The following is a 13228-nucleotide window of genomic DNA, read 5'->3' as shown; positions in this document are numbered from 1 at the left end:
TACACGAAAATATTGATTTTGCCGCGCGAGCCTTTTAAAAAATTCTGTAAAATCATCGTGAGTTGGCAGAAAAAGGTCAGGAGCTCCCCAACATTAAATTCAGGACTTTATGAAAAAGGAGTGTTTTAATATAGAAATAAGAAGTTGTGGGGAGTTTGTGTCTCTCGGTTCAAAATTTTTAAAAGATCTCATATTTTTCAAAGTTTTAATTTTTTTGAGGCAAAATGCTTTATAGTTGAATTTTATCAAAATTAAAAATATTATCAATAATATACAAATTAAATATTATAAAAAAGTTTGTATATTATGTTAAAAATTAAGATCTAGAAAATGGCGCGAAATTCTAAAAAAGGCGCCAAAAGTAAAAAATATCATAATAAGCAAATAAATGGCTTTAAATTAATTTAATTAAAAATATATAGGAAAAATATTGAAATAATGACTTCGCCATAATGACATAAAAAGCCACAAAATTTAAAAAAAAAATATTTTTTTTTATTTTTTTTTTAAACAACTGAGATCAATAAAAAAATCAGTTGTTTAAAAAAAATTAAATTAAAAAATTTAAAAAAAAATTAATATTATTTAAAAAAAAACCTTCTAAATGTTGGGAAAAAAATATTAAAATTAAAAAAGTAAAATATAATTTTATTAATTAATTAATTATTTGAAAAAAAATATATATAAAAAAATATAAAATATTTTTTTATTTTAGGAAAAATTAAAAAAAAAATCCTAAATTCATAATTTTTTAATTTATAAAATTTTTTGAATTTATTTAATTATTTACTTATGTATTTATTTTTATAAAAAAAATTATTTAAATTTATTTATTTATTTTAATATTTAATTTAATATTTTTCTCATATTTATTTATTTATTAATTTATTTCTAGATCTTTCAAGCAAATCGAACACATTAAATTGCGAAATATAATTTTTCCACAAAATTACAAGACAGCAAAAAAAAAGCAATTGTCACATCAACTATACGAAAAAATGTACCGTCGAAAAAAAAAATGTGATGACGATATCTTAACGACTTATTTTAACGCAACTACCAAAAGAGCAAAACGCAAAAAAAAATTTGCAGCCTCAAGACATTAATTAGTCCATATAATTTATCATGAACGTAGCAGATAATTTAGAGAAAAGACATTTTTTTCCCGTTTGCATTTCATGTCCATTTCCACACACATCTTAGCACATCTTATGGCAGTTAATAGCGCAATAATATTGGTCTCAAAGGACCAATTTTGTGGATGTCTAATAGCTTTTTTTGTGTTTCTTATATTTTTTTTTTGTGGTAAAATATAGACATAGTGTTAATATTTGACTTTTGGAAGGAGGATGGAAAATTATCAACGACGAAAAAAAAAATTCATGGCAACAGGAGCAAAAATTTTCCATGCATGGGTCAAAAACTAAACAAATTAGATAGCTGTCAGCGCTGAATTGGCGCCATCGCAAAGTAAATTTATACAAAAAATACGACTAATGTTTATATAATTTCTCGTTCGACGCGTATGAAGCGATATTGTAAGTCAGTCCGGGGCAAATTGGATAGTTGAAAAATTGAATAAATATGTAAATGTAAACGGTTTATGATTGAGATCAGACAAGTTTCTATTTGTCGGACATGTCGGCGGAATGTTTTGTTTAAACAAAAATGACGAAACATGTTAATCAAACAGTGGGAAAAATATTTTAGCGCCGAGGCTTTTCTTGACAAGTCATCATCATCATCATCATCATAACTAACGACTCTCATAAAACAATTAGTAAATTACTTCGAACGACATATGATACCCCATGTAAGAGATATAGAGACGAGTTTCTTCCATGATATGAGGAAAGTTGATATAATTTTCATGATCCCTAATTTTATGCTTTATTATTAAATATTTTCCTCGTGTCGTTTTTCTTCGTAGCGAGTCTCAGGCGCTAGATAAATAGAAATAATTGTGGTTTCGTAATTAGAATTTTCCGAGAGCAGCGAGCGAACGGCAAATAAACCGCAAACGACTTGACTCACACTTCCGGGTGGTAGCAATTAAGAAAACATTGGCGTTCTTAATGGATTGCCGCCATCCAGGGCGGCTTTTGAAATTACGTTTATTATTGAAGGAAAGTTTTCTTATGGTAATTTTTGAGCAATTTTGGAAGTTTGAATGACAATTTAAATTACAGATTAAAATTTTGGTTGGGAATGGAGTGAAAATTATGAGATGAGAAAATGATGAAAGTTTTGAGGTTATTTAATAAATAATTAAAAATATGCAATTAAAAAAAAATTTTAATTAAAATTATAAAATAAATTTAAATTTTTTTAAATTAATTTAGTAAGTTTATTTTTTTTTCAATTAATTTAATAAATTAATTTTTCAATTAAATTTAATAAATTTTATTTAATAAATTTATATATTCAATTAATTTAATTTAATTAAAAATTATTTAAAATTTTTTTTATTTTAAAAAAATATTTTTAATTATAATAAAATTAAGAGATTTAATAATTTTTAAATATTAATAATTTTGTTAAAATAATGAATAAATATTTTCAACCATAAAAAAATAAATTTCATTTTTTTAACAATTGAATTTTAAACTATTTTTTTTAATTTATTATTTAATTTGTATTTCAATCAAAATAATTAAAAAATGTAATTTTTTATATTTTAAATTTAATTTAATTTTGTTATTATTTTTTTTTAAATTCATTAAGCAAGAATCAAATTTAAAATTAATTTGAAATAAAGTAAAAAAATAACAAAAAATAATTTAAAAATATTGGAAAAATATACTAAAAAAATTTATATAAATATTTTTGTTTTTAAATATTATTTTATTTTAATTTTTTTTAATATTTAAAAATTTTTTAAATTATTTTAAATTATTTAAATTTATTTAAAAAAAATAAGGAAGGTATTTTTAATTTTTTTTATTTGCTTTAAATAAATTAAAATATTTTTAAAAATTTATTTAATATCTCAAAATGCTAAAATAATATTTTTATTTAAAAAAAATATTTTTAAAAATATTTATGAATTCTTTTTAAATTTAAATACTTTAAATTTTTATCCAACTTTTCAAAAAAATAAAAACTCAATTTTCCCTCCAATAAAATTCGCGAAATTTTAACTCACGAAAATAAAAAAAATTCAACATATTCCTTGATTACAAAATAAAAATAATAATATACACGCGTGTAATATTTATTTAGTTTTCCAACATTTTTCATTTCATCACATCATATACATAACTAAGCAGCACATGAAATACAACACAACAATAAAATAATAAAAAAAAAACAAAAAAAAAATTTTGCAATACACTTTGCAATAATTCATTGTAACACACACGACGAGCTGAATGTGTGATCGTGTGTCATCATGAGGCGGTTTATTTTTCGCGGAATTTGTTTTTCCACCGCTACCGACAAATTCGCCTAAGAACCGAGCGAGAAGAAAAACGAAAAAATGTGGAATTTGTATTTTTTTTTTATTTATTTATTATTTATGACTGCCTAATGCATAACTACTATACGAGGCGAAGGAGCGAAAAAAGAATAAGAAACTCGAAATTTATGTGTGTAAAGTGACATATGTGTTATTTTCATGGCATTATTCAGGTGTCTTTCTCTCGTTTTCTTTTTATTCCTTCGTGGAAAAATACCCAGAAAAAAAATATGCGAAGATAGAAAACCTATTATTATTATTTTTGCCACATATTCATATGATATGCGGATTTATGTGTGATGCAGGTTGTTATGTTAATGTTGTTTTTTTTCCCCAAAACTCGAAAAAAAAATAAAAGAAAAAATAATAAAAAGTGTGAAAAGAAGGTTTATATCGAGATCTGTGCTCGTTTTGAATTATTATGTGAAGCAAGCTGCATTGCCGTTAAAATGTTGGCGAAATTCATGTGGGAAAACCCTCGTATGAACTTGCGAGTTGGAAGGGAAAAAATTTAATAATAATGTTCATCTCACTTATTTATTTTTTTCAACAATTTTTGACAAGTCACACACTCTTACGAGAGTTCGTAAATCTCACGAGACACATCCTTTTTGGCAGTTTTTATTTTTTTTTTTCTTATTTTTCTTAAAAAAATGAAAAAATATGTAAAATATTTATTTTTTCATATGTAAAGTGCATTATTTTAATTTTTTTAAAGAAAAAATATTTTTTTAAAGTTAATTACTTCACGTTTCCATTTTTTCACAAGTAATTTGGTCGCAACAACATCATTAACGTAACACAAGAGAACGAAATTGATAAAAAAAGAAGATCAGGAAAAGATCATTTATCATTTTTGCCCCTTAGTGATGTCACCCTCGCTTGCTCGTCTTTCATTTAATTCCAAAAAGTGCCTCTTACATTTTTTTTTATTTTATTTTAACTAGATTGCATCACACGTAAGACACTTTTATGATTACAAAATGGAAACATGACATTTTTTTCACACATAAGTTGTAGGCAGCAGCAGAAAAAATGAAGTAGATGAGATACGTGACAATATTTTCATCCTCTTCTATTTTTAAGGCAACTTCTTTCAGGTAAGCTCGTTAATAGTCTCATGTCAAACGGAAAATAATGATAATTTTAATGGAATTTTTTTTTTCGGGAAAAAAATGATTTTTATCGATTTTTTTAGAGGAAAGTCTTTAAAAATTTTGTATAGAAATTTTTAATAATTTAATTTATTTAAATGGTTTTTATTTGAAGATTTCATTTTATTTTTTTCTTGAAAAAAAAATATTTAATTTTAAAATATTTTTTATTTTAATTAAATTTATTAATTTTAATTAAAAGAAAAAAAATAATTATTTGCATTTAAAAATTTGGTAGAGAAAAATTTTTAATAACTTAATTAATTTAAACAATTTTTTATAAAAAAAAAATTTTTTTTTTTTCTTGAAAAAAAAAAAATTTTAAAATATTTTTAATTTTGATTAAATTTTTTTTTTTTTTTTTTAATTAAAAAAAATAAATAATTATTTGCATCAATTTTTTGTAATTATTTAAATAATTTTTGTAAATGATAAAATTTATTACTTTTTATTAAAAATTTTATTTTATTTAAAAAAAATTATAATTTTCAGTATTTGTATAATTATATTTTTAATTATTTAAATTTATTTATTTATTTTATTTTAAAAAAAAAAAATTAAAAATTATTTTTTAAATTTAAATAAATAAATTTATAAAAATAAAATAAATTTATTAAAAATAAAATATTTTATTTTTTTTTTAATTTTATTTATTTTTTCTTATTTATTGAAATTTCCTAAATAAAATTTCTCAAAAAAAAAATAAATAAAAAAATATTTTGAATAATAATGTTCCTCAATTCGATACACATATTTATTCACAATTCAAAGCAAAATAACAACAGAACAATGTACGACTGAAAAAAAAGTAATTTAGCTGTAACACTTGCCAGCCGCTGTTAAATTCCATGTTCATATTGTTATTTGGGTGTTAAAATAATATTAACTCTGACACAGATGTGTCTTGATTAAATTGGCATTTTTTATATTTTATTTTCTCTCATATCAAGCGAGTGCGCGAGAGAAAACTTTTCCGAGTCACATCTGCAACTTTTGTGCCTTTAATAACTCGAAATGCCGTCATATTTAGCGGGAACGACACATAAATGAATTAAAAGAGTTGTAGGATGAATCCGACGATTAAAAAGAAGGGGGAGGCAGCTCAAGATGCGAAATTAAAGGAAAGGGTGCTTGATGTAATTATTGTACATTTCTAACCCTTTAATAATTTGATATTCTTTTGATTTATTAGCTAATGTGAGTGAAATCATGTGTTTTGTGTTTATTAGTGTTGTTTTAATCGTATCACGTCACATCCTCGCCCCCTTTGTCGATTATGACGAAAATTGTTGTCCAGGAGATGGACTTACGGAAAATTTGTTTTTGTTTGCAGTGAAATTAATCGTTGTTTGGCCTCGACTTTTGTCTCGATGCTTTGTTGGAGTAGAGAAAAAAGGATTAAATTGCAGTTGGAATGTGATATTTTTCATAATTTTTCCCTCGAGTCAGACAACTGGATGTTGTTGTAATAATAGATCGGCAAACAATGTTGTTTTTAAAGCGTAATTGAGACGTTGAAGAGTTAATTAACGCTTTGGAAGTGATTTTTTCGGTATTTTGATTAAAATTAATATATAAAATATTAAAATTTTTCATAAAATTTAATGAGATTTTTATTCATCAAATAATTAAAAATTTAAAAAAAATTTAAAATTATTTTTGAAAGTTCAAGCTTTAAATTTTGTTGATTTTTTTATAAATAATTGAAAAAAAATTTCAGTAATATAAAATGAATTAAAATTAAATTTAATTTAATTAAATTAATTAAAATTCGAATTATTTTTATTTTTTTTTAAATTAAATTGAACAAAATTAAATTAATTTTAAATTAAAATAAAACTAAATATTGAAAAAAAATATTTTGAATTATTAATTTTTGAAATTAAAAATAATTAATATTTATTTAAAAATTTAATTTTAGTTCATTAGATTTAAATTAATTAAATTTTTAATTAAAAATATTTATTTAAAATATTTTTTTAAATTTATTAATTTAAAGAATTAAACTTGATTATATTATTTTATTTTTATTTAATAAATAAATTAATTAAAAAAAAATATTTTTTTTTAAAAAATTTTCTTTTGGATCTAAATTAATAAATTAAATAATTTAATTTTAATTATTAAAAAAATAAATAAAATAATTTGATTTAATTTTTTTAAATAAAATTTAATTTAAAAATTTTTATAATTAAGATCAATAAAAAAATAATTATTTATTTTCGATATTTTTAAAAATATTTTTTTTTTAATTTTCAAAATTAATTTGAATCATTAAATATGACACAATGAGCTTTTATTTCACAAAAAAAAAATAAATAAATAAAATTAATGAAAAAAATCTACTTACCAATTATTTACTTGTAATATTGTTAAACCTGTATCTTGTGCTAATTGTTTTTTCTGATCCTCTGATGGATAAGGATGCTGCAAAAAAAAAAAAAAAATATAAATTATCACAATTGTTCAACTCTTCAAAAAAAAACTATTGAATTGAGTAAATATCGAATTTCACGGACTGAATAAAATTTTTTCATATAAAAAAAAATAATAAACAATAGAAGCGTCAATGAACAATGGAAACCACGTGCTCTATTGTTCAAAGTAGCTGGCTTTACGGAATAAAAATAGAGTCGGTTTGATTAAAATATAAAAGTCAGTTTTGTGGTTTTGCTGCGTTGACAACCATTGTTGTCTATTCCACTTAAAGTTTTATTTTTTAAAAAAAATCATCAATCCCCTTTTTCTTTCTTGTCTCAAAAAAAAAAAATATCTCGCGAAGATATCGAGTCGTTATGCAAATGATGACGGCGGCGGCGGCAGTAAACACTCACATAAAAGTGAAGTGAAATGAGCCACAAACAGTTTGTAAGGTCATTTATAGACATCAAGAGAAAAGTGATGCAAATTGCCGGAAGAAACTTTATTTACATCTTCTTCGAAACTATTTTCCACACAATTTTGCGTCATTTCTTGTTCTTTAAATAGTTTAGTTTTATTTTATCGCCTTTTATCGCTTTTATGACGTTGATGCTGCTGCGAGATATGTCGTCGGGCATGGAGAGTCAATGAACAAACACATAAAATGGTGCGATAGTGTTATTTTTTTTTTGCTTTTTTTGGGGAGCGGGAACATTCAATGGCACATAAGACACATTCAAAGTCCATAAAAAAGTAATATAAATAAAGGAAACAGATTTGAATGACAATTTCTATTTCTATTTTTGGTTGCTTTATGCCTTTTTTCTCTCTTTCTTCCATTTTCTTAATCTTGATTTTCTTTTTTTTATTTAAAATGTTTTGAAAATGTTTCTTTTTTCTCTTTTTTTTAGCTTCAGCTGTAAATTGGGCGGTTACCTTCGCACACAAAAAAGGGAGCAAAAACGATTAAAATGATAAGGTTGCGACTTTTTTGCTTTTTTGAGGAGCTTTGAAGAGACGAAAAAAGGTACCAAACTGAAATAATGGTTGTTGAGATTTAAATCTATTTCCCATTTCCTTGTTTGATCCTTTATTGCAAGTAAATTGAGTTCTTTGAGCCAACGAGAAAAATTTCGGTCGTGATTTATTCTGAGGGTCTTTGCATAAAAAAAAACGAACGAACGACAACAACATCGACGCACGTCATCATCATCACAAGACCGGAAATGAAATGTCCTTTTTACTGAAAAAAAAACCCTTTTTAATGGCGATACCGGTAAATGAACGAAGAGAGGACAATAATATAAATGAACGAGAGTAAAAAAATAATTTTTATTTTTAATGGATATTTTATCCGGTTTCAATGGCAAAAAAAATGTGAATGCAAATAATATTAGAATCATTTTCTTCATCAATTAATTTCCGCCAGATGTAGGCGGGATCCGCACAAAAGAGGGAATGAAACCCTTTTTATTATGTCTCTGGTTACGAGTTTTTTTTATTATTATTTTTTTTTGTAATGAGAAAAATGTCATTAAAATGACATAAGCAATTAAAAATTTAGATGCAAGTCGTTTGATTTTTTATTTAAAGTTTTTTTTAAATTTTATTTTTTAAATTAAATAAAATAATTAAATTATTTAATTAATTAATAATAAATTTTATTTTTTGAATATTTATTTTTTATAAATTAAAAATTTCAAATTTTTAATTTTTTTTTTTTAAAATTTAAAATATATTTTTCTAAATTTTTTATTTTTAAATTTAAAATTTATTTTTTTATTTTTTTTTTTTTAATTTTTTAAAAATATTTTTTGAAATTTTTAAAATTTTTTAAATTAAATTAATTAATTTTTTTTTAAATTAATTTTAAAATTAAAATTAAAAAAATAATTTTATTTAAAGTTTTATTTTTTTTTATTTTAATTAATTTTCTTTGAATTTATTATTTAAATAAAAATTTATTTAAAAATATTTATTTTAAATTTTTTTTATTTAAAAATATTTTTTTTTAATTTTATTTAAAAATATTTTTATTTATTTTTTTTCACTTTATAAATTTATTCAATTTTTTAAAATTAAACATAGCAAAAAAATATCAAGAAAAATCGTCACACGCTCAAACTTTTCCCTCAAAATTTTAATAATATGTTATTATAACTCAATTACTCTAATTTTGATCTCGGATTTCGTGTGACTTGACGCACTTGACTAAATCGCCATCCTCCAACGTTGTTTATAAAACATTTTCACTCTATAATTACCTCGCTCTCCCTTACAAAAATTTTTTGTATATTTTTTTGTACTGAAAATGATTGAAGTACGCCCATTTTTTCTCATCATTATTATTCATTCATTCAACATTCAAGGATTGCACGCATCACGCATTTTACAGTTTTTTTTTTGTTCGATGCAAAAATAATCGCTTATCAGGGTAATCACAATAAAAATAAAATAAAAGCCATGAGAAGAAATTCTTTCCTGAAAAATTTTAAATGGCGAGGGGAAGTTCGAATTTTCAAGTAAATAAAAAAAAAATCAGAAAGGTAAACAACTAATAATAAAAAAAGAACAGTGTTCTTGAACAACAATATTGGGCGTAATCGATGGGAGGATTTGACTTTTTTGTCTTTGTTTTGCCCTTGAGACATATTTTTATGTGTTCCAAAAAGTGTGTGTTTTTTTTTTGTTGTTGCTGCTTGTCGAGCATCGCCCAAACAAACAAAACGCACACCAAATAATAATAATAATAAAAAAATGTTTGACACAAAAAATTGGTCGTTTTACGACGTTGATGATGATGATAGTTGTTAGTTATAATAATAATCATGAGGCAGGAGAGAGTTTGGGAAAATTTTTAAATTTTTTACAATTTTTATTTCTTTTAAAATTTTTGGTGAATCTTCATTTTAAATAATTTTTCCAAAATTTTCTATTTTTTTTTAATTTTAAGGTAAATAATAAAATTAAATTATTATTTTTTTAAAGTAAAATTTTAAATAAAAAAAATTAAATTAAATTTAAATATTAAATAATTTAATTTTAATAATATTTTTTATTTTTTTTTAATTTTTTTTTTTTATTATTTTTTATTATATTTTTAATATATTTTTCTTATTATTTCTTTAATACAATTTTTAAAGCGAAGCAAAATATTTTTTTTATTTTAAAAAAAAATATTTTTTTTAAATTTTAAAATATTTTTTTACGTGAATTTTTTTTTTTCTCAAATATTTTTTTAATAAATATTTTTTTTATAAAAAAATAAAACAATTATTTTTAAAAAAAAATTAAAATAATTTGATAAAAATTAGAAAAATAAATTGCATGCTAATTATTTTATTAAAATTAATATTTTATATCAAAATATATTATTTTATTTAAAATAATTTTTTAAAACATTTTTTTATTATTCTTTTTTATTTATTTTTTTTTTCAAATAAATTAATTAAAGAAAAATAATTTAAAATAAAAGTAATTAAAAATAAATAAATAAAAATTTTTAATTCCATTTTAAAGGCAAAAATAAATAAAAAAAAAGTTAAAAATAAGTGAAAAATCGTAAAATTAATAAAAATTTTCAATCAAAGCTCCTGCCTAATGTACAATAAAAAAAATTGTTGATTCAGTAGTAGTTAATGATGACAACGCACCTCATCATCTACGTTCAAATATAAATAAATAAAGCACGTCTAACGTGTGTAAAGGCGTTTCCGGATCCGTGTTTTTTTTTCGTGTGTGTGTTTGCGTTGATGTGAACACGTGTAAGTTTTGTAAGTAAGGTGACTCGAGCGACGGCAGCGGCGATTTACATATCATTGCATGGGCCCTAAATTAACCTTTGCTAGTTATCATTCGTCGTGAAGAGTGTCGGAGAAAACATTGCATAAATGAGAATACCTTGTACTCTCTGAATAATTTATGTGATAACTTTATCCGAAAGTACACGCACAGGCAGCAAAGAAAATAATGAACGATAATAATGAAAATTTCTTGTCATGTAAAGCAACTCCCATTATGTCACGTGACATTTTGATCTCTATTAATATTATTGCTTTCTTGTTAGTTTCTTCTGTATGTTTGTTACGCACGAAGGAAATCTATAATTTAAAGGACGAATTTGTTAGATGTCCAACCCACTCACTGTGTTTATTATTATTATAATGATAATAATGTTCGTTGTTTGCTCAGATGCCCCAAACAAGCAACATGAGACATAAAATTGTACTTGTATTTGATTATTGTTCCATGTTCATTAATAATATTATATTAGTTTCCATTAAGCTCGAGAGGTGAGACCTTAAATGCATTTCGTTTAAAGGATTCTCCTGTGTACTTTATTTATAATTCAGCTGGAGCACGGGAGAATTCAAAAGTTTATCTAGTCCGTCATCGAATTCCGCCATTTTACGAATTTATATCTCTGGAGCGTCGTCGTCGCTTTGCTGAAAACAACAATGGAAATCTCACACAGAGAGTGCTTGTGTCATGCGATGAGTTTGCTCCTTGCTTGACAAAACACACAAAAAAGTAACAAAATAAATGACTTTTGATATGAATGTGACTGAATTTCATTTCATTTCATTTTGAAAACTATTTTTTACTTTTTTTTAAACTGCATTTTGCTTTAGAAAAGATAAAAATGCGTTTTAGATCGTTTTTGAGGTTAGAAAGATCTTTTGGATCTAAAAAAAGCCACGTGGTTTGAAAAGATCTTTTAGATCTAAAAAAAATCACGTGGTTTGAAAAGATCTTTTAGATCTAAAAAAAATCACGTGGCTTGAAAAGATCTTTTAGATCTAAAAAAATCACGTGATTTGAAAAGATCTTTTGGATCTAAAAAAATCACGTGATTTGAAAAGATCTTTTGGATCTAAAAAATCACGTGGTTTGAAAAGATCTTTTAGATCTAAAAAAGTCACGTGATTTGAAAAGATCTTTTGGATCTAAAAAATCACGTGGTTTGCAAAGATCTTTTAGATCTAAAAAAAATCACGTGATTTGAAAAGATCTTTTGGATCTATAAGTCACGTGGTTTGAAAAGATCTTTTAGATCTAAAAAAATCACGTGATTTGAAAAGATCTTTTAGGTCAAAGAAAAGTTTGAAAAGATCTTTTGGTATAAAAATCGCGCGGTTTATAAGATCTAAAGCAAAAATGATCACGTGGTTAAAAAATTCACTCAAAATCAAATAAAAGCGCTTCAGTTCTTCCTCTAAAAACCTGACAACTGATGTTTGCATGTTCACATTGTTCCTCGAAAATAGTTTTCAAACAACATTTGCATTCCGAGCATTTGTTTGTTTGTCGTTCATTCGAGAAGAGAACAATGGACGAGCGACAGCGATGCGAGAGATGCATCACGATGATTTCGCCTCGTTTTTTTTTTGCTGTTTGTTGCAACAAAATATTACATTTTCTCTTTACACACACACAAAACAATGCCGTCATAATTTTCGGTGGTGACTTTTCTGTTTTTGTGTGATGATGACGGTTATCTCGTCGCTCGCTGTAAAGTAATGAGTCAAGTCACAAAGAAAACTCGCGTAATGCGAAAAATGTCGAGATAAATGATATTTAGTTTTGTGTGTGTGCTTCACACATTCGCATGTCACGAGAGAGAGGCCATGGCAGCAGAAAGACAAACAATAAATGTCAAAATACCGTTTTTGTGTGTGCTCGAGCGCTATTTTATGAGGAAAAATCAAAAAGTAATCCGATTGTGACTCGTTCATTCGCACGACGACGAAGCGACAGAGAAAAATGTAAATAGTAATAATAAACCCGCTTATGTTTGATGATAACTCGTTCGCACAACTCGAATGTGAATATTTTTCGAAAAAAAAAGATAAACAATGGAGCATCATCGTCGCGTCGTTGCCATTCGCCAACCAGTGGGATTTAAGCTGATAAATCTAATGCGAGGTAATTTATTGCTTTAATTGTTTTTTTTTAGTTTGGGGAGTGCCTCGAGATTTCGTAAATCGTCACTTTTTTCAATGATGATTAATGAATTAATGGAAAAAAAATATCTAAAAATAAAAAAAAAAATCGAAAAAAATAAAAAATTAACTTGAATGACTTCTATCACTCTTTAATTGACGTCTGATGGACACAAGCACGTGTCGCATCATTTTTAATTTTTTTTAAACAATAAAAAACGTCAAAAGACGCGAAAAAAAACAAAAGTGACAAT

At 23.9% G+C, this 13228-nt stretch overlaps 1 protein-coding gene across 1 annotated transcript in view; it reads right to left on the bottom strand.

Moving 5' to 3' along the window:
- Nucleotides 1-13228, bottom strand: part of LOC134835157 (homeobox protein homothorax-like) — a 98479-nt gene that overhangs the window by 37870 nt on the left and 47381 nt on the right. Inside the window, exon 4 of the mRNA XM_063850027.1 lies at nucleotides 6962-7038. Within this exon, the coding sequence (XP_063706097.1) occupies nucleotides 6962-7038 (77 nt within the window). The remainder of the gene's footprint in view (nucleotides 1-6961; nucleotides 7039-13228) is intronic.

The sequence above is a fragment of the Culicoides brevitarsis genome, chromosome 3 (genome assembly GCF_036172545.1).
Source record: "Culicoides brevitarsis isolate CSIRO-B50_1 chromosome 3, AGI_CSIRO_Cbre_v1, whole genome shotgun sequence".
In the NCBI taxonomy this organism is placed as follows: Eukaryota; Metazoa; Arthropoda; class Insecta; order Diptera; family Ceratopogonidae; genus Culicoides; species Culicoides brevitarsis.
This window is presented reverse-complemented; position numbering and strand designations above follow the sequence as displayed.